General features: G+C 37.6%; 1 protein-coding gene across 1 annotated transcript in view; it reads right to left on the minus strand.

The window, feature by feature from the left end:
* The window catches only part of LOC135465992 (protein spire homolog 1-like), a 70,719-nt gene that overhangs the window by 32,710 nt on the left and 14,869 nt on the right, over positions 1–23,140 (minus strand). The window contains exons 2-7 of the mRNA XM_064743375.1: positions 18,260–18,303; positions 10,526–10,777; positions 4,922–5,044; positions 2,682–2,747; positions 1,356–1,514; positions 546–632 (exon numbers count right to left, since the gene is read on the minus strand). Of these exons, the coding sequence (XP_064599445.1) occupies positions 546–632; positions 1,356–1,514; positions 2,682–2,747; positions 4,922–5,044; positions 10,526–10,777; positions 18,260–18,303 (731 nt within the window). The remainder of the gene's footprint in view (positions 1–545; positions 633–1,355; positions 1,515–2,681; positions 2,748–4,921; positions 5,045–10,525; positions 10,778–18,259; positions 18,304–23,140) is intronic.

Below are 23,140 nucleotides of genomic sequence, written 5' to 3' on the forward strand. Positions count from 1 at the left end.
AGGCTACATTGTGCATGAAACGCATTGAAATGTAACTTCTGAGATTTCATTTCAACAAGACGTGGTCCATAATGCCCAGTTCAGGATACTAACACATGGTTGCATTTTATAGCGTAATATAAATAATATCCACATAAAGGTAAGTAAAGGTACTTCTGGATAGCCATATAGTCTTTTCACTATAAGATGATGGCTCAATAAGGAGAAAATTCACCTTGTGTTCCAAATGTACAACATTCCAAAAACAGGAAGTGACACAATGTACCCTATAATACAAGACCCGGGTTAATGTATAAAAGACTGATTATAAAATCTATTACCCCACTTCATATCCATAATCATGCATTTTAACTCCTATAATGCATTCAAATCCCACAGTGCATTTCAAATCAAATAATGCATTCAAATTCCATAATGCATTTCAAATCCCATAATGCATTTCAAATCCCACAATGCCTTTCAACTCCCACATTGCATTTCAAATCTCATAATGTATATCTAAAGGCATTTAGCAATTGTTCCACAATGAGGTTTAAGTTACTCACGGGCTGCAGAGGTGGGCGGGAGCGAATAAAGTTCAGTATGACCTCATGAGCATCGTTCTTCACTTTCCTTGGGATGTCACCATTAACCTGCATCAACAACAACACAAAACCAGACATGGTAAAATTTGACTGCACTATGGTGTTTCAACTACAAATCACGTAATCTATAAAAAAAAAAAAAAACATCCAGACAAATTTAAACTGTTACATTTATCTCTACAACACACTTCACAAAATCTGTAATTAGCCCAATCTTCATAGGGTACACAAGGGTCTTTTAATTATTATTAAAGGGATATAGAATCGACAGTGGAGATTCTGTATCCCTTTAAATTTATTTATTTATTTATTTATTTGATTAGTGTTTTACGCCCTACTCAAGAATATTTCACTTATACAACAGCGGCCAGCATTATGGTGGGTGGAAACCGGGCAGAGCCCGGGGGCAACCAACAACCATCCGCAGGTTGCTGGAAGACCTTCCCACTTAAGGCCGGAGAGGAAGCCAGCATGAGCTGGACTCGAACTCACAGCGACCGCATTGGTGAGAGGCTCCTGGGTCATTATGCTGCGCTAGCGCGCCAACCGACTGAGCCACGGAGGCCCCTATATCCCTTTAAACACTCAATACATAAATAAATCTGTACTGCGTATGCTTAGCAATTTGGGGATGTTCTCAAATATGTTGTCTTTAAGCCAGCCAGCCACCCTGTTGTTATCAAATTACAATGGGAGATATAAGAGAGTCAGGACAAGCACTTTAAGACTCCTTTCTGGTTATATGTGTTAATGACACCATGTCACACTGACCATGATCTTGTTGAGGGTGTACCGCCGTGACCGGATATCCTCCATCAGCACCTCATAGGGCGTCAGCTCATACTCCACAGGCGGCAGGTGAACATGCTCCACCTTCTTTAACTTCACCCCGTGCCTCAGTTCTCTCATGATCTGAACCCATAGCCGTGCCTGTCAAAACATACACGCTGAAAATAACATTTGCCTTCCTGACCTGGATGAATACTGTATTTCATCTTTAAGTTATTACGCATCATTCGGATTGATTCATCCACCTGAATCAACCACTTTAAATTAAGATTGATTAATTTCTTACAAGAAAAAATCTTAATAGCTGGCATCAAAGGTATCATTCTTTAAGACCTTTATCATGTTCTTGTGCTTCTGAAAGTGCATTTTTACCTGCTAAACTATAGGTGAGATAAAGTATATATACACATACATTAGCTATTTATTGATTTATTTATTTATTTGATTGGTGTTTTACGCCGTACTAAAAATATTTCACTTATACGATAACGGCCAGCATTATGGCGAGAGGAAACCGGGCTCTGGGGAAACCCATGACCATCTACAGGTTGAGGCCAGACCTTCCCATATATGACTGGAGATGAAGCCAGCATAAGCTGGACTTGAACTCACAAACCAAGGTTGTAGGCACAGTTTGCTGTTGATCAGGTTCTTAAGATGATCATTTTGAAAACTGGATTACTTTCAAGAACTGCTGTCATATCCTCCACTGTGCGACCAAAACTGCAACTTATAACTTTACAGATTTCAATAAAGCCTTGTTTGTCTTTGTGTTTATGTACTAACGCTGACAAAACAATGGCACAAGTCAACTAGATTGGTTAAATGTCTTGTTTAAAACTTCAGTCAACAACTGTTTTCAATGAGGTTGTAATGTTAAGGCTGCTCTTTTTGGTGATGTGGTAGAGGATTTGTCATCGGTTTAATTGAAAAGTTGCTTTTTCACAATGAATAAAGACCTGAGTACATGGGTCAATAATAAACAAAAGTAGCAGCAAAAACATTGCATTTAGGGGAAAATACCTGTAACACAGTACTGAATCGTTCGGCAGTTGTATTAGGACTACATGTAGGTTGCTGTCATATCTGGCAGATTAATGACAATTCAACGCCAAAGACCAACAGTCTTAATTAACAACTCCAGAGATATCTTTACATGTACATATAAAAACTATCAAAATTATCCATTATTCTATGGTATTATGGACATTAAGTGTGCAGCCATATCAAGTTGTATCCAGCTATAGACTAAGTGAATGTTTTACATGCACCCCATTTACATCCTTTCTTGTTCATGGACTTGCTTACCCAATCTCCTCTTTCCAACTCATCTATAGTTAATTCTTCTGCTGAACATACAGCTTTCAAAGCTTTCTGCAAAACAAAATCAAACATGGAATATGAAACAAGAAAAAGGTCATTTAAGCAAAATGGCCAGATTGCAGGGCAAGTCAGAGTCTTTGAACTTTCAAGAGAACACATTTACATGACACGTTATTAAGAAGACATTTGGCTCTTACATGGAAAACGTAACACCTGAAATTCATGGTGCTTAATCTTATTAGGTTCTAAAATGTGACCACATCACAGACTACCCGTAAACATTCTAAAACACCCAAATACTAAGTACTAAAAGGCATCCCGATGAACAAGTATGATAATACTATGAATGTAATTACAATGTGTTTCTTAATTACTGTATTTTGTGCTTTAGGAGTAAAGCTGATTATCTATCAAAACAGATTAAAAAACTTGTAGTGACAGTAGCAGTGCATAGTAATTAAGAAGTCAATATCTGAGCACCTTAAATATACCATCAGATGAGTGTTCAGACACAAATAGCATGCAACCTAACCTTTAATAGTCAAACAATAATGCTGTCATTTTTCTTTCAATGGAATATATAACCAATTCACTTTGGGGGTCAACAAAGTCCATAAGCTTCATGTAACATAACACGAAAATCATGCTAGTGAACTAACAGGGATTGGGGCTGGTCTGCTCAAACCTTTGCGGTCAAATTCCAATAAACCTTGCTGAAACTCAAACCTCAAGATTCAGACCTTAAACTGAGCTAATGACACCAGTCATCCAGTCTGACTTCACCATGTTTGGTTTTTGTAATTCAATCAAAAATCAGAGCTGCAGAATTCATATGGCTTAAGCACATGGTGTCAAATACTTGAAAATGTATGTGACCTAAAGATCAATTGTGGAGTTTGTATTCCAGACAATATATGTACTTGATCAACACAGCTTCCCAGGTTTTAAAGGCTATGCATGTAGGTGCAAGGTCTGAGAAAAAACATAATCTCACACTCCAAATCTCACAAACTATAACATACCGACACAATCTTCATTTTGGAGACAAGAATATATTAGCTTAGCTCTACAGGTATTTACAGAACACCTGTCCAATGTGCCCTCATGAAAGCACAACACTCTAACTGCTGGACATGTACACTGACACACTGAAAATAAACATTAAGTCTATTGCAAATTATCCAATGAGGTCACTTGTATCAGAGCATCCAATCAAAAGGGGTCTTTTAGAGAAGGCTGGTCCAATACTCCAGAACCAGCATGACCAGTAATATTTCAGCAATATGCATGAAAAGCATGGGATTACTGCAAGAAAATGGACTTGTACTATTAAAGAGAACTATAGACCTGTACTAGATTTCAGGCAGGTATTGAAACTTGAAAATACTACACTGGGATTGCTTCCATGTAATTAGGGTCACTTCTTTCATGTCTGAACATTTTAAAATCTCAAACATAATCTGTGTTTATAATATAGTAATTTATACACTTTCTGTGTGTTGTCGTTATGTAAATTTTGACATTCATGTATTCTAACAAAACTACCGAATTGAATTATACATATACATACATGCACGTAATAAAACGGACAAGGCAAAAGTATGAACAATACAACCTTATGAAAAGAGCGAAATACTTATGAAATTTCTTCAGGATCATTTGGCAATTTTTTAAATTACAAAACATGTGGCTATAGCTTCTGTTTGTTTTTGATTCTCTGTTATATTCAATTCACTTAAAAGAGGCCAATTACAAACGAGAGCTGTGAAAACACTGTTTTAATTCAAATCAATGACTGTGAGCTTGAGTGCAGTGGGTATGTCATCGTCCTATGTTTACAATGCTAATCTGTGTAAATACATCAAGTGTGTGCATATTGGATGTGTCAACAGACCAAATTACCCACTGTTATGTGCAATCATCCAAAATGCATTGATGGAAATTTAGCAAATTTCTGCTATTTCTTTTTACTATAAAAAAATCAAGTGTTAAATTTTGCAAAGATGTAAAATTCTGACAAATAGTAAAATTGTGTACATGATGTATATGTATTTCCACTTTTTTTAAAATAATATTGTAGATAACAAAACTTTTCAAACCAAAGAAATATCGACAAGTTCACAACCTGAAGATGAGTTTTACAACTTAATCTCACTGGGGAGTGAAACATGACTTGTGGACCTGTCTGTTAACTTTTATAATGAGTAATAATCTCATTCTCTCACCTCATCACCCGAGATCTTGTCCAAAAAGGACAACAGTTCGACAACTTCTGCGACCAGCGCTCTGCAAACTGCTTTGTAATGTTGACCTGCGTTTTGTGGAGAGGAGAGTCGGTCTTGACACATCTGCGAAGAGACATTAACAATATTTTAATTTAAAATGTTTAAAGTTCAGTTTCCAAACACGTAGGAATTTTCTTTAATACAGTGACCTTGTATACATATATACATGGATAAAAATGTTTTTTCCAATTATTGTTTTCCAAATAGTAATGATTTTATAATGAAGAGAAAAAGAATCATAATTTTTATACTGTATACATGTATAGCGTCATACATTTTGTGTATGTTATAATTAAGCTAAAACTGTAACAAACAAAACTTATAATAATGCTGAAACAAAGTGGATTCCCCATACATGTACACTACATGTGTATCAGGGTCTCCTTCGCCTCTGCTCAGTTTCCTCATATAAGTGAAATATTCTAGAGTAAAAAACCAATCACATAAAATAAATAAATCCCCATATACATGTATCAGTCTTTTCCAAAAAGAGGTTTTATTTTTTTGCTCCTCAAGAATTTTTCTTTGACAGTCAAACATTTCAACTCAAAGCTGAGTTTTATGATCTTTATTGAACACTGACAGCCATTATTCTTTCTTTTCACCCCCACATTTCAAGAGTACTTTATGTCAAGATAACTTTAAATATATTTACGTACTTGTACATGTATTTTAAAGGAATGTTACATGTTATGTGGTGTATATTTAAAATTTGCATACAGGTTTTGTTACTAGCACTATCCTGACAAATACACTCCATCTTCCAAACACAAAATCTACACATACAAGGGAATGCATGGAAAAATCTCTGGACTTCTTAACTTCAAAACAGAGAAATAATTCTATAAACTTCACCAATGTTTTCATGTTGATTGATTTTACATCACACGTGTTTAAATATAGTTGAGCTCCACACAAGGCCCATTCATCTATACATGCAGCTCTAAGGACTGGTCAAACGGTCAACTCATGTCCCTCCAAAACCCTGGCTACTGTCATGTCCCTAAACTGACACTTCCTCACGCCATGTCCCCACATGTGACAACACAAGCTATTTACACAAGACGCAATTCCATAGCACACTGCACAAGGCACTCATTGTTGCCATTTTTTTTTTTTTTGGCAAGGATTCGTTAAATTACACAGGGGCTTGGAAATATGCCTCAGTAGAGCTTTTCACGCCCTGGTAAACAGTTCTTCCCGCCTCTCAAATCTGGACGGAAGGCTTCCCCGCCACAACGACCCGTCACTGCACTGGCCAGGCTTCCCCAGTCACATCTAGAGCCTCATACCTCTTGTTATAGACCTCAAACACACAGCGTGTTGTCACTGACTTCCTTGGCTTATTTCCGTTACAATCTCACGTTCTTTACGGTCAATATCAGATCGTGTTGCCCAACTAACACCTTAGTTTACCAGGTATACAACAGGGAGCAGCGGTATACACACAGTAAATGGCCTAAAATTGCGACCATGATGACATTGTAAATCGCTAAATTCAGCCGATTCCGAAAATTCAACTCCGAGTTAGAAAGGGGTTTGAGGTTTGCTTGGATGGTGTGATGATATTCTACTGGAAGAATGTAAACTGTAGCACCAATAGTAACATTATGTGACAATTATTTGTCTTTAAACGTACAGTTTTATGGGCAAAATCTTTAGGTCATATACTGTAAGTCATCATGGGGACAACAATTAAAGTGAACTGTAATGGAGGAGCCTGGGCAGGAAGGGAAAACAAAAAACAGGAAGACTTAACAGTGAACACTGCATACACTCTACATGTATCGATACCTGTGGCATGATCTCTGCCACATATGTAAGCACACTCTAAAATTCCAGGTATGATAGCTTTAATAATAATTAATATAGGGCCTGATCTAGGATAAAAATGTAGGTGCCCAATCACAAGATATTGTACAGTACATAAGGTTTTACAAGGAGTTTTCACATTGGAGGTAATTTAAAAAAAAACAAGATTTGTGACATTAGCAACTCCATTTTTATAACCTTCCCTTTCTTGGGTGCCCAAACCAGTGATGGCGAAAACACTTTATATGGAGTTCTGAAATAGCCACCTAAAAGTTTGTACAAATTTTTAAAAAAAGGAGAACTCAATTGTTTTGACTTGGTGGTTTCCATATGTTTTAGGCAATATAACATTAAGAACAGAACTGTCTATTTTTATGATCTTCCTTTGGTGGAGGGGGGGGGAGCCCAAACCATTGACATTGACATGCTTTATACGGGTGCAAAATAGGCCATCTAAAGCCTGTTCAAATTTAAAAAAGTGTACTACCTCTAGTACATTCATGTTTTATCACTATGTACAGGTGAAAAATTTGATTAAAATCTCAAGAAAAAGAAATATATATACACACACACACACACGATGAAAGAATGTACCCCATACTACTGGTATTCAATTCAAATTTATCTTCATAGTTCTAATTGCATTTAAACAGCAAACTTCCTATGCAACGCTGATATCATCTATCGCAATCTTTAATCTTAATTCATACATTTAATTGTTTAATGGCCTTAGAGTGATGTCCTCTACCAGACATCATGACACTTAGTAGCAACATGGTTTTGCTTTTTTTCTAGGACCATCATATTACACATAATATGAGTTGAAAACAGATAAGACATGTGCACTGTTCACAATATCAACAGTACAACTTACAATCTTGGTGTGTGTGAAAATGGGGTGGAAGAATTTTACATGGTATACAATGAATTCCACTAAAAATATTTGTAAACCTTATACAGGAAGAAAATGTACACTCAAGTATAAAAGTAAAATTAATGCCTAAAAAGCCAAAATAAATATTTATTATGACAAACAATTTTATTTTAATTCTTCAACAAATCCTGTTTTTGGTTTAACATTAATTAGATGATGCAAAAATGTACAAAATGTAGACGTACATTTTACATGATATTCAAGAACAAATCTTAATCAATACATACATAAAAACTCTAGCAGGGATATGTATATACAAAGGATATGTTATTTCAAGCCTGCTTGCAAATATGTGCGTATACACCTGAATGTCTTAAGTATTTCAAGCATAATTTCCAGAAATTTACCACTGACTGGCCTCTCAATTGGAATTAACATCTCACAATAAAACCATTAACAAATGTTTCTTGTTCATGTATGTTTACTCCTAAATTCTTGTGCATTTTAACTGTCCACATTCCAGTTAAATGGGTCACTGGAAATTCCTTATGTAAGCAGGGCCAATCAATGTTTATTTACCTCAACATTTCTGTCGGTAAGTTTGTTTGCCTGTAAAGCTTCAACCCAAACTGCAAATCTTGTGAGAGAAAAAAAAAGCGCAAAATGAGAGATTCACTAGCAGTCAGAACACAGAGAGATGATTTGAGAATTTAATTAAATTACATGCAAGTCTCACAGTACCAGCATGGGACCAGCTAGACAAAAATGATTTACATGAAACAAACATCTAACAGGATAATTGTCAATAAATTCTGTCTGTAAGGCCATGCCAATTTAAATGTTTGCTTTGCAGGAAGAACAAAGCTTCTTTCGATGTCATAGGAGGGCATAAAAATCAACTAATTTGTGTGTCGGATGGACTGTCCCGACAACTGTTCCTGTTAAAGACATATATTTATATGTGTGATCGGAAAGCATTGCAAACAGGAAAATGATAAAAAGCATTCCAATCGGGCACAATAAAAACTTTGATTTTCAATTTCAATCTTATTCTGTTTTTTTTTTTTTTGTTTCCCTTTTTTTTTGCTAAATACGTAGATGCTCTTGAGTTGGGTTTACATCTACAGAATTCGCAAGCCTCCATTTCAAACATGAGGACTTTTCTTCGTCTCAACACTTAACATCACTGATGCCAATGAAACGTGTACAGAACACCTCTGCAGGCAGTTAATGCTTGAGGGCTGCTTAAATAGGAGCACAATGCACTCCAATACCAAAGGAATGTTTATCCTCTTTAAATAGGATTTCCTTGAAGCTATAGAAAAGGAGTCACAAAATAGGGTGAGATTTCCTCTCAATTCCCTGACCACAGTGGAATCTCCTGAAAGGATTTCACCCTGAGCTGGTAATGTAACTTTACCCTATTTTCCTGAACACTCCATGCATGTACATCGGCACTAAACATACACTGTACATGTACACCTCCCAAAAACACTTCAGAACATTAGCCCTTGGTATGTTCACGTTATGAGAAGTGTCTGTTATATGTAGCTGAAATTTTGTCATCTCACTCCTGCCACCATAATGCTGGCCGCTGTCAGATAAGTGAAATGTTCTTAAGCACAGCATGAAACTGTAATCAAATAAATAAATCTAAATTTGTACTTGTCAAAACCTATTTATATCATTAGCTGCCCAAGGATTTGGCAGTGATGAAAAAAGTGCTTGTTGCATGTAGCTGTTTAAAGCTATTTTAGGCCATTAGAATGGATGATTGAAGAAATGATTGATTACGACTTTACCCGACATCCACAGAAGTTCAACCACAGCATGGCAAAGGACAATTTTATAAATAACCCAACAGCAAACAGTTCACAACTGCATCTTTCTGGTATTGCAAGGGTTTATGTACATTTTAACTCTCACACACATCATTTTATAGCTAGGTGACATATAAACCAGCAACTTTAACTAGATTTCTCTGTAGCCTTTAATCAGATCGTTGACGTCCTACCCAGGCCTCTGGGGCCTGGTGCCTTATGCTCAGCACAATGACCCAGGGGCCTCTCACCAAATCTACCCATGTGCCTCCTCTCCGATCGTATGTGGGAAGGTCTGCCAGCAACCAGCTGATGGTCGTGGGTTTCCTCCCATCATAATTCTGATCGCCTTTGTGTATTTAAAGTCAAATACTCTTAAGCATGGCGTAAGACTCCAATCAAGTAAATACATACATGTAGACTATGTCCCACCATATATGTGTAAATAGAATCTATTGGTTTTACCAATGTTTTGGCTTGACTGGGATACTCCTAGTCAGGGGATGTACATGTACGACGTACTCTAGAGTATAGACATGAATCGGTTCCAGACAAGTCAATACAATACCATTCAAAACTGTGTCATAGCACATACAGGCAAACGATTTAAGTGTACAGCACCGGTCACACTTAAGGTACACTATCACGTCTGCATGTGTGATGCGGTGACCCTGTTGGGATTTCAACCTACAACCTAAAGAAAACATGGACAACAATACATGCATAAACATCTGACGTAATATCGAGGCTATTGCTGATACCAGTAACCGGTATTGGCACCCAAACATGCCAAATAATTTAATAGGCAATTCCAGTTTTCTTCTCTAAAAACTGTATTCCTCAGATATTTTGTCATGAATATTCAAGGATACATGTTTGTAGTATTAAAGATAAAGTAAAACCTGTTAATATGTCACTTTGAACATTTCATTTTTGACCCCCCCCCCCCCCCAATGTCCCTCCCCCCTCCTCCCCCCACCCACTTCCCTCCAAAAAAACAAAACAACACACAGGCATGCCTAAAATTTTATTTCTCACCTTCATGATGAGCTGCTGCTTTCTGTCCAGCCGCTCTGTCATGTGACATTGGTCATCCTCATCCTCCACGTCATTCTCGATGCCTTCATCGTCCACGCTGTGCGACTCATGGTTATCTCCCTTGCTGTCCTCGTTGCTGACCGTCATCAACTCTATCAAGGACTCCACGCTCTGACTCAGGTGCCGTTCTTCATGCTCCTTCAGCCCATAATCCAGTGCCTGGAAGATTGTCAGTCCCAAGGTCTCCAGAGCCTGGAATAAATTCAAGGTAGGTTTGATAAATCCTGTCCTAGAAGCATAAACAACTATTGCCTTTATACACGTAAATGTAGATGTATGTCAAAATGTTTGGTCAGTCACTCGTTTTGAGGAGCTCCAAAATGGAAATGATGACCTCAAACTGATGACCCCAGGTTGTCACAAAGATGACCTTGTACTGTGCAAATACAACGTACACATAAGTTAAGAGATATGACTGAATGTTTGCACAAATATACATACATGATATAAGTGGAATGTAATACATCTGACACCTTTAAATCATATTGAACATCTGAATTTTTCTTGAAGTCACCAATGAAGAGCTCAAAATATCAAACATTTTGACCTCTGACCTCTTAGTCCGCCTTCCCTGCAAAGTAATCAATCATAATAATGCAAGAACAACTGCACATTTCATATATTTATTTGATTGCATGGTGTTTCATAGTGTAGACAAGAATTTTCCACTGTCATGATTGCAATAACACAAGTTATACCAGCATGCTGCCTGTTTGGCAAATATGGTACCTTATCCAAGGCCCATTGACCAACCAGAGACCCATAATTTTCTGTGAATTGGGTGAATGTTTTATATGAGTGGAGAAAACCAGATGCCTGAAGTAAAATCACTGCTTATCGCCAGCCACATGTAAAGTACATGTAGCTGACAAACCTTTGAGATTAAAAACAATGCAGAACCAACAAGAGCCGGATTTGAACCTGGAACCTCTATGGGCTGGCTAGTGGCCAATCGGTTGTTAGTCAAATCAGTAGTTCTGCATTATGACTAGAATATAAAAGCTTTAATACATGTACACATGTTATTGTGTGTCCTGTCTGGACATATATATTAATATTCTCTGATTTCAAATTATCAAACTGTACAAGATCTTTAAACGTGTTACTTTACAATGAAAGCACATTGTACTAACCAGCAGGAAGCATTGCTATTTATACTGTCTCATCCTCATCAAGGATCAGGGAGGAGCAGGGAGTTTGGGGGGAGTGGGGGGGAGGCTCATAATTAAATGTCGTTTTAAGAACCTACAAGTATCACCTATTGATGAACATTTTACACATCAAACAGCAGGATAATTAATTAATGGCCCGCATCAAATTGGTTTTCTGGCAAGTTATCAGGACTCATAATGCCAAACTACAGCCACCAGACAGACACAGCAGGTATTATAACAATCTGACAACGCTATTCAACAGACAGACAAATCCGTGGATCGTGTACCGCATAGACAATGACCTAAGCATAAAGTGCCAGGAAAGCATTCCCATTTTTGTACATGTATAACACATACTTGTACGTTAAAACTGTCATGCATGAAGGCTTATGAAAAACACATCTTTACCGGTACTGGACAGGCTTCGGGGGCCTCCGTGGCTCAGTCGGTTAGCGCGCTAGCGCAGCGTAATGACCCAGAAGTCTCTCACCAATGCGGTCGCTGTGAGTTCAAGTCCAGTTCATGCTGGCTTCCTCTCTGGCAATGCGTGGGAAGGTCTGTCAGCAACCTGCAGATGGTCGTGGGCTTCCCCTGGGCTCTGTCCGGTTTCCACCCACCATAATGCTGGCCGCCGTCGTATAAGTGAAATATTCTTGAGTACGGCGTAAAACACCAATCAAATAAATAAATAAATACTGGACAGGCTTCATTATACACATACATGTATTCATTTATTTATTTGATGGGTGTTTTACGCCATATATTTCACTTATACGACGGCTGTCAGCATTATGGTGGGTGGAAACCGGGCAGAGCCCGGGGAAAACCTACAACCATCCACAGGTTGCTGACAGACCTTCCCACGCATTGCCGGAGAGGAAGCCAGCATGAACTGGACTTGAACTCACAGCGACTGCATTGGTGAGAGACTCCTGGGTCATTACACTGCGCTAGTGCGCTAACCAACTGAGCCACGGAGGCCCCCCACATACATGTACATGTACATCCATAGTCACTGGAGTGGTACAAGTGCATGGACATGAATTGGCAAGGAAAATCAAGGAAAATGAGTGTATTTTTTTACCAAGGAAAGTTAATTTATTCAACCTTTTCATGTATGAAAGAGAAAAAAGTGTAATTTATGCGCCTTTTCATTTGATTTTTGAAGACAAAACTACATTGCCTGGCTTGGCTAATTTCAGGGCTTCACACAAAGTATAATTTTATCAGTCTTCAGAGAATAATGCCCTCAGAATATGCTTCAATTTACACCTTGCAAACAAGCAAAAAGGTTGAAGAATTACACTAGTTTATTTCTGTTGCATGTCAAGCTTGCCAAAATAGAACTTTTCCCTTATCCAATGGCAGTTTAGATTCATGAGTGTAGAAAACCAGTGTGTCCTGGGAGGATCCTGAAAGTATCCAGCCAAAGGTTCCAAAAGAAATTCACTGCACTCACACCACATACAGTACATGTATTTCTCTAAACATGCATGGCAATAATGTTAAAATCGTCCTAATGTACATGATTCAAGTAATCTTGTGCGCAGAATTGTAGCATGGTCACCTTAAAACCTGATTAATGTTTCTATCGACCGATGAACAGATTTCTTATGGTTTATAAAAGGGTAATAATGTCATTTTTTTGGAATCAAACTGACATAAAACAGCATGCAGCAACTGTGTGGAGCCAAGAAGGAATTTCGAGAAGACAGGAGATTGATTACTTAAATAACATTTCCTGCTATTTTCTGATCAACAAGGAGATATGGCTTCTACGGGACAGCCTGTACAAGTTGAACAAAACAGGAAATAAATACACTGTAAAAATAGACAGTCTCGGAAAATATCAAAGGGCAGATGTCAAACAGATTGCTTCAAACAGATAATGCAGTGATAAAATCCGACTCTGTTACATGTAATATTTTGCACATTGGCACATGTCAATATCATGTATAAATTCATTACAATCAGTCTTAAAATACATGTATTTTCACATTTTGTCATTCGACCAAGCACAGATTTGCCCAATTTGCATGAAATCATATTTTACTCCACTTTGGGTCAAATTATCACAAGAATGGGAACTGTGGGATACTTTTGTCGCTTTTTGTTCAAAGGCACTGTGATACCAGATCCACAAGTACACATGTACTTTGAAATATATGACTCAAAAACGAGAAGCTGCACGTCTGAGCTGTTTACATAACCCATAATCCTTTGCAATCCTAGCTAAATCCCCCCTGGTCTCAAGCAAACAGCCTTGCCTTCCAGTAATTAGTTGGTGCCAACCCCCTCCAAGTCTTACGTAACGGTGTACATTACTGACATTTCAGGTGTGGCAAGATACCTACAGACATTCATATGGGCGTGACTGAACTGCTTGTACACACAAGAGAAGCAAATTATGCAGTTGCAACATTACTTGTGTGCGCAAATTTAAGATAGCTTTAAGTGTTTTCATCCCTTTACACTATGCCAATATCAAATCACTTTAAGCATATACCTGAATACATATTACAGGATGAAGTTCACATTTTGTCTGAGCCATCATGCCAGTTGCTTTTGAGTTACACAAGTACAGTGTAGTCATGGCTGTAAGGTGGTTATTATTCATGGACAATATTAACATGATCTCTGTGAATTAAATCACAATTAATTCTTGACTAACTCTATAACAAACCTTCTGCAACACAAATGCAAGGTGCATTAACAATGTTTTGTCTGAATTCCGTCTATTAGGCGACCTCATCAATAGCCAGCATTGTTTCCATTACCCTTCATGTATGTAGATGCCAAAACAAAAGTACATGGATGTTTATAATGCAATACTAATATTTCATTTGCACACACATGTACAAAAGAAAAAACACATGCAACTTTAAGAGAACCCTTGATTCACCCCTGTGAACTTTTGTCTCAGGCTTACTGGAGCAATTCCATGAAAAGTTGCCATTAAGTTTTTGCGAAGCTTTATAATGGAAAAGCTTCTGCTGAACACTTCCTGGCCAAATGTCCGGGAAAAGAGAATCTGTGCAAATCTGAGGATAAAAGAGGGGATTTTGTCGTCACAAAGGTAGCCCACTAATCTAATACTGACCATCTGGTCAGAGGATTGAAACAGGACAAAAACATGGACGAGGAAAATGCTGTGATAAACTCAAGGTATGCTTCAGTTCACTCTTTCAGTGAAAAATCTTTCTTTGACTGCCAAAAAAATCAGAAGGACTGAAAGAGATTTTCTGATGAAAGAATAAAAGACCCATGAGCACTGAAATCTGACATATAATCTTGGTGTCAAACATTATGAAATGTTTTATAGTCATGAATTCCTGCTACATGTGTGTATCATGAAGTATTTTTATATCACTGAGACTTTATTTTAACTTTGGTGATGGTAATTTAAATAATATCTACTGGTGCATAATGTGGTATGCAGACAAAAAGGTAGCTCCATACAAAAGCAACACCATGCAGGTCAGGACAACTGAAGGGAGAGCTGGACATCATGACACCATGAGAAATCTAACAAGGTCTGACCCCCTCTCTCAGCAAAGACACACTTTTTACCTGAATATGATTTCCTAATGCCTGTGTCATCTTCATGATAAAACTACACCTGCATATGCACCTGTATTTGGCAGAACAAGGGTATGTACATGGATATTGCAACAATTACCTGTACAAGACCAATGTACACTTTAAAATACTCTACAGTACTGCACATATACATTACTGCCTGTACCTATACAAGACCAATACACACTTTAAAATACTCTACAGTACTGCACCTATACTATACTGCCTGTGCCTGTACAAGACCAATGCACACTTTAAAATACTCTACAGTACTGCACCTATACCATACAGCCTGTACCTGTACAAAACCAATGCACACTTTAAAATATTCTACAGTAATGCACCTATACCATACAGCCTGTACCTATACAAGACCAATGTACACTTTAAAATACTCTACAGTACTACACCTATACTATACTGCATGTACCTGTATAAGACAAATGCACACTTTAAAATACTCTACAGTACTGCACCTATACCATACTGCCTGTACCCGTGCAAGACCAATACACACTTTAAAATACTCTACAGTAATGCACCTATACTATACTGCCTGTACCTGTACAAGACCAATGTACACTTTAAAATACTCTACAGTACTGCACCTATACCATACAGCCTGTACCTGTACAAAACCAATGCATACTTTAAAATACTCTACAGTACTGCACTTATACCATACTGCCTGTACCTGTGCAAGACCAATACACACTTTAAAATACTCTACACTAATGCACCTATACTATACTGCCTGTACCTGTACAAGACCAATGCACACTTTAAAATACTCTACAGTACTGCACCTATACCATACATCCTGTACCTGTACAAAACCAATGCACACCTTAAAATACTCTACAGTACTGCACCTATACCATACAGCCTGTACCTGTGCAAGCCCAATGTACACTTTAAAATACTCTACAGTACTGCACCTATACCATACTACCTGTACCTGTACAAGACCAATACACACTTTAAAATACTCTACAGTACTGCACCTATACCATACAGCCTGTACCTGTGCAAGACCAATGTACAATTTAAAATACTCTACAGTACTGTACCTATACCATACAGCCTGTACCTGTGCAAGACCAATGCACACTTTAAAATACTCTACAGTACTGCACCTATACCATACAGCCTGTACCTGTGCAAGACCAATGTACAATTTAAAATACTCTACAGTACTGTACCTATACCATACAGCCTGTACCTGTGCAAGACCAATGCACACTTTAAAATACTCTACAGTACTGCACCTATACCATACATCCTGTACCTGTACAAAACCAATGCACACCTTAAAATACTCTACAGTACTGCACCTATACCATACAGCCTGTACCTGTGCAAGCCCAATGTACACTTTAAAATACTCTACAGTACTGCACCTATATTATATTGCCTGTCTGTGAGTATTGCCATACTGCAGTCGCTGTGAGTTCAAGTCCAGCTCAGGCTGGCTTCCTCTCTGGCCATAAGTAGGGAGGCCGGCAAAAACCTGCGGATGGTTGTGGGTTTCCCCTAGGGTCTGCTCGGTTTCCTCTCACCATAATATGCTGACCACCATCGTATAAGTGAAATATTAAAGCCATAAAGTACACAAGCATTAGTAGTGCCTACTAATGTACATGTTATATTTGGCGCATTTTATGCATGTACTCAAACATTACAGGAACAAATAAACCCATGTTCTAATCAAGCAAACCACAGGACTGACAGGTAGCCTACAGTTCTTGCATGTACATGTAATGTACATGCATAGTCCATACCGTAAACCTATGTACTCTTATCAACCCCACAGCTTTCCTAGTCAAATATACTTGCGGTTTTGTTTTGCTAATTACGCCAGCTCACTCGACAGCTTTTCTCTGTGGGTTTTTTTGTTGTAGTTTTTTTTTTTGTCTTGTTTTTATTTTTCTCTTTTTCTCATTATACAACATTCCATTTTTAATAGTCAGCGCACTGCCTAGGCTTACAATTCTCAGAGCAGATTAACCATTTCAGTTTCTAGTCTGTACATGTTGATAATAAGCCACACCCACTAGTTGGTTACTGTCTACCCTCTGGCTAGTTTTAAATTGAATTTTCAGCCAAACCACACTTAATGAAATACAGGCATGTTGAAGACGAAATCTTCATTAAATTCTAAAATGACAATAAGTTTAATATATCATATGTAAAGGTGAAGTACATGTACGTGTAAGAATTCGTACAACAGTTAAAGACCTGTTTCTTTTTTATTTTTATGTTTTTCAGTGATTAAATACTAATAAATGTATGTCTACATATTCAGGGTGTTCAAAAAGGGCAAGTAGCAGGCTGCAGACAGCTGTCTACTGCCGTCCCCTTAGCCACCTACTTTGAATATTCTTACAATTTAAATCAATAGTAATTCTGACATAATTACTTTCAATTCAGCCACCTAGTTTTGAACTCTGACCTCCTTCTCCAATTTTAAATAAAAAACCCTGTCATGTGTAAATTAAATTTCTGCTTAACAGTTCAGCCAAAATTGTTTTAATATATGTTCAGCAAGATTAACCTTAAACCAATTTAACAAGATATTATTCTGATTACAGTGTCTGATGAATGTTAATATACCGATATTTCATATACAGAAATTGCCTGTTTGTAGGTATAGATTGTACAGTATGATAAAATGACCTTTGTCTGCTGTCTGGGATATGTCAGGATATGGTATAGCCAAGAATAAACAGGAAAAATCAAGTCAATACTTTGTCTACACCTCACTGTACATGTATACAGGTATATGTACTTTCACCTATAAATGAAGCAGCTTTACATAAAAAATTTTCTCTTTCCTCATACGTGTATGTACAATAGTCAGAAATCAGCTCACCTTACCCATAAATGAAGCAACTACAAAACTCTCTTTCCTCATATCTACAATAATCAGAAAACAGCTCACCTTCTGATATGATCTACACGTACTGCTGTTCTTTTTGTCACCATCTGCAATGACAGATAAAAGGGAAATCAATTAAAAATCAGTAGTACGTAGAAGACATTCTTAAAAAAATGAAAAGGCAATATCTGGACAGTGAGGCATAAATATATCCATGTAGTACTTTTTTATTTTATTTACTTAATTGGTGTTTTCTGCCACTCATAAATACACTTATAATTGCATTGGTGAGTGGCTCCTGAGTAATTGTGCTGTGCGAGCACAATGACCACTCAGCCACAGACACGACGGAGGGGCGCCCCTAAATGTACATGCAGTAGAGTCTGGTACTACAGGTAGAGTCTGTCCAACAAAGACATGACGTTCATGAAGTCATGACAGTATACAACTAAACAAATGTAATCATACACACATACATATAGTACATATTTTAAACAACATGTAACAATATTTTTCGCTATTTATATACATGTAAAGGTGAAATGTCAGGATTTCCTTCACTGATAAAAAGTGATATCTCACTGGCTCGGTTCGATATCATGTTTTGTTATTACACACCCTGACGCCATGATGTCAAAAACGAAACATTCTGTTTTATGACGTTCCAATCCCAGCTGAGTGAAATGATAAGGAGCAGGTATTCATGAATTACAGTGTACATTTTAATGTCTTGTATATGCTCAAAAAAACTTTATCCCCCCAAAAAAATCAATTTATATAAGATTTTCAACACCCTTTAACATAAACATTCCATAACATTACAATGAAAAGTCACCACAAACATTTTTCTTGGGAAAGCCAAGGTGGAAAGAATAACTTAGTCAACACTTCAAATCTTGTGGGTTACAATTTTCACCTTTCACTTGACAATATTTATGGGGTTTAACCTTCACTTTGAAATATCCTTTTAAATGTACTCTTATTTCACAAACTGATCAATGAAAGACTTTGTTTGATGTTTAAACATACTGTGTTTATAAACACAACTTGGCAACACAAGAGATAACATTGACCCAAGGTGTGAGCTCTGTACGTCTCCATCTTGGACAATTACTCCATTAATTTGCACAAATGCGCACAACTGCTACGGGATTAATTATTCATGAATTAGTTTTCAATTGAATAATATCAGCACCTGGACACAGGTTCATGTACATACATGTATGTTATATCTGAATGTTGAATTCGGCTATCTTCATTTGCAAGACTGTCACACATACACAAGGTGTAGAGAGTACAGCATTTCACAGAGAATGTCTACTAAACTGTGTCAACTTGGGTGTGGACGTATGTGTGGACTATCATATACTAGTCCCAGGTACAATCCACTGACCAAATATTATCTGAGAATATTCATCTGGGCCCAGTGTCAGAAAGATGTCTTACATGTACATGTACGATAATCACACACATAGGACAATGGTACGGTAATAGTGACGTATAAAATATCGTAAGACAAATGTATGACATAAAAATGTTGTACGCGGCTTTGAGAAACTGGGCCATTATGTACATACAGGGCACAAACGTAATGTAAAACATTTACCCAGTTTATTACAAGGTGCATTCATACTGTAGGAATTCTAACAGCTACATTAGTACTGTACGTAGAATTTTTTTTTGGGGGGGGGGGGGGGGGGGGTGACACCATAATGTTGGTCCTGCCATCAATGAGTATGTATGAAATTTCATGGAAAACACCCAACTACAATTACGAAACAATGTCTACAATTAGAGCTATTTAAAGATAATGAAAATGAAACCAAAAATATTTCATACATGTATGTACACGAACATTTGCAGTAACTTAATTACTATTCTGGATCTCCCACAAATTTATATCTTCATCATTAACGCCTTTGTTGCTTCTCATGTGATGTGGGATTTATTATGTTGCTTCTCATGCGATGTGTGATTTATTATGTTGCTTCTCATGTGACATGGGATTTATTATGTTGCTTCTCATGTGATGTGGGATTTATTATGTTGCTTCTCATGTGATGTGGGATTTATTATGTTGCTTCTCGTGTGATGTGGGATTTATTATGTTGCTTCTCGTGTGATGTGGGATTTACTATGTTGCTTCTCGTGTGATGTGGGATTTATTATGTTGCTTCTCATGTGATGTGGGATTTATTATGTTGCTTCTCGTGTGATGTGGGATTTATTATGTTGCTTCTCGTGTGATGTGGGATTTACTATGTTGCTTCTCGTGTGATGTGGGATTTATTATGTTGCTTCTTGTGTGATGTGGGATTTATTATGTTGCTTCTCGTGCGATGTGGGATTTATTATGTTGCTTCTCGTGTGATGTGGGATTTATTATGTTGCTTCTCGTGTGATGTGGGATTTACTATGTTGCTTCTCGTGTGATGTGGGATTTATTATGTTGCTTCTCGTGTGATGTGGGATTTACTATGTTGCTTCTCGTGTGATGTGGGATTTATTATGTTGCTTCTCGTGTGATGTGGGATTTACTATGAAGCAGCATGCAGTTTCTGACAACAGCAGCTCATGAGATGAAGGTCTATAACCTGTGTCTTAACTGGTCAGGGAATTACCTCTCACTGTCTTAACCTCATTGTATAAACTGTACTTTGTGCTACATGTACAGTTAAAGAGTTTCATGAATTACATGTATGTTTAAATTTAACTGTTTGTTAGGGGGACCACTGGGGAAAAACAGTTATAGACAAGACAAGTGTTTTTCCCTCTATATTTTAACCCTCATGAAAAAATAGCTTCATGGAATCCTTATCAGAATCAGGCCCCAAGACTACTTTTCTCAATCCACGATACCATACATGTTCACTGTAGCAATGTACTTCCAGTTGGGATTGGATTACTTTGTAACCATTTGATCTCTCTCAGAAGATAAATTATTATATAAATGAAATAAATTATTATTATTAGGGATCCCGTTCTTCCGGAACGGGATCCCTATTGTAATCGTTCTGTTTTTAGGGATCCCGTTCTCCCGAACGGGATCCCTATTGTAATCGTTCTGTTTTTTCTTATTATTAGGGATCCCGTTCTCCCGAACGGGATCCCTTTTGTTATTGTTCTGTTTTTTTCTTATTATTATTATTATTATTATTATTATTTTTTTTTTTTCGATTTTGTTAGCAGCAGAACTCAAACACCGTTCAAGACAGAAATTCAAGATTTTGCACACATAATTTTGTGGAGATTATCTAGGGGTATATTTTTTTTTTTTTTGGCTATGTCACGTGGTTCGGCCGCCATATTGGATTTTGTGTAAAATCTTTAAAAATCTTCTTCTCAAGAACCACTGAACCGATCATTTTCAAATTTGACATGCAGCTAGTAGGTCACGAGTTCTTTAAAGTTTGCGAAAATGGTTCACTTCCGGTCAAAACTCTGGAAGTTCGCCATTGGTCGAATTTATGACGTCACAAAAAGTTCTCAAAGTTCAAATGTTCTGAACGTATTCTGATGTATCCTGAGCTGCTGATTTCGAATCTGCTTGCATTTTTTACATATCTGTGTAAGTTTTTACGATATAAGCAAAAAACTCAAGAAAGTGACGTAACTTCAATGACCTGTAACTCGAGAACTATGACAGCTAGAAATGTGCAACCTGCACCAAATTGTAGCCCAAGACACGCTCTTTCGATCAATCGTCAACAGATTTGAGCTCCGATCAATAGTTTTTTTGCTAGTAGCGTTTAAATGACAACACCGTTTTTTGTTTAGAAAAAGACGGGAATCCTATTGCTTTAACATGGAGTTAGATGGGGACTGGACTGGGTTTGTAGTATTTGACCTGATGCTTTCGGCTACACTGTCCGTGATCTCCCGAAACGGTTGTAGGATGACATTGAATCTAGTTCCCATCTAACTCCAGTACTCTATTAGATGGCGTAGAGATCTAACTACAACAGCAAACGAAGTGGACCTGTAAAAGTTAGCTTTGTTTTGCGCAGACCTCGTGCTCCTTACAATACGTTAAACAGGCCAGGGTGATTGACAGATATGGACATGTGCCGTGGTCCAAGTGCTGATTTTCTAACGATGGCCGAGCTATCAGTGGAGCAGTGAGTCTGTGCATGGCAGGTCGTGGATTGAGATGTGAATGTACAAACTTGCTGTTACACTGGTCGTGTTTTTGCCTTATTTCTTACAAATAGCGGGCTAAGTGTGCCAAGGAACGACCGTTTTTCACTGGACAAAGCGTAGCATCATTAAGGTCGCCGATCTATTCGAGGGAATGCAAATGACCGGCCGACTGCCTCAGTGACAAGCGGTGTAAGGTCGGATGAAATCTTTAAAAGCCGTGTATGTGGAACATGTGTCCTTCGAACACAGAACATAAAGGTTAAAACGTCATCGATCCGATCCGGGATCCCGGCCTAGGATCTGCTATTCGCAGATCCATTCTAGTTATTATTATTATTATTATTATTATTATTATTTTTTTTTTCACCGACTTTGTTCGCATGGAAACTTTTTTACCGTTCAACATACAGGTCTGAAATTTTGCACACATATTTTGGCGGTGAATACCTCGGGACAAATTCTCAACTTTTTTGCTATGTCACGTGGTTCGGCCGCCATATTGGATTTTGTGTAAAATCTTTAAAAATCTTCTTCTCAAGAACCACTGAACCGATCAGTTTGAAAGTTGACATGCAGCTAGTAAGTCACGAGTTCTTTAAAGTTTGCGAAAATGGTTCACTTCCGGTCAAAATTCTGGAAGTTCGCTATTGGTCGAATTTGTGACGTCACAAAAAGTTCTCAAAGTTCAAATGTTCTGAACACATTCTGGTGTATCTTGAGCTGCTGATTCCGAATCTGCTTGTGTTTTTTGTATATCTGTGTAACTTTTTGCGATATAAGCAAAAAAGTAAAAAAATAGACGTA

Source organism: Liolophura sinensis, chromosome 5 (assembly GCF_032854445.1).
Source record: "Liolophura sinensis isolate JHLJ2023 chromosome 5, CUHK_Ljap_v2, whole genome shotgun sequence".
NCBI lineage: Eukaryota > Metazoa > Mollusca > Polyplacophora > Chitonida > Chitonidae > Liolophura > Liolophura sinensis.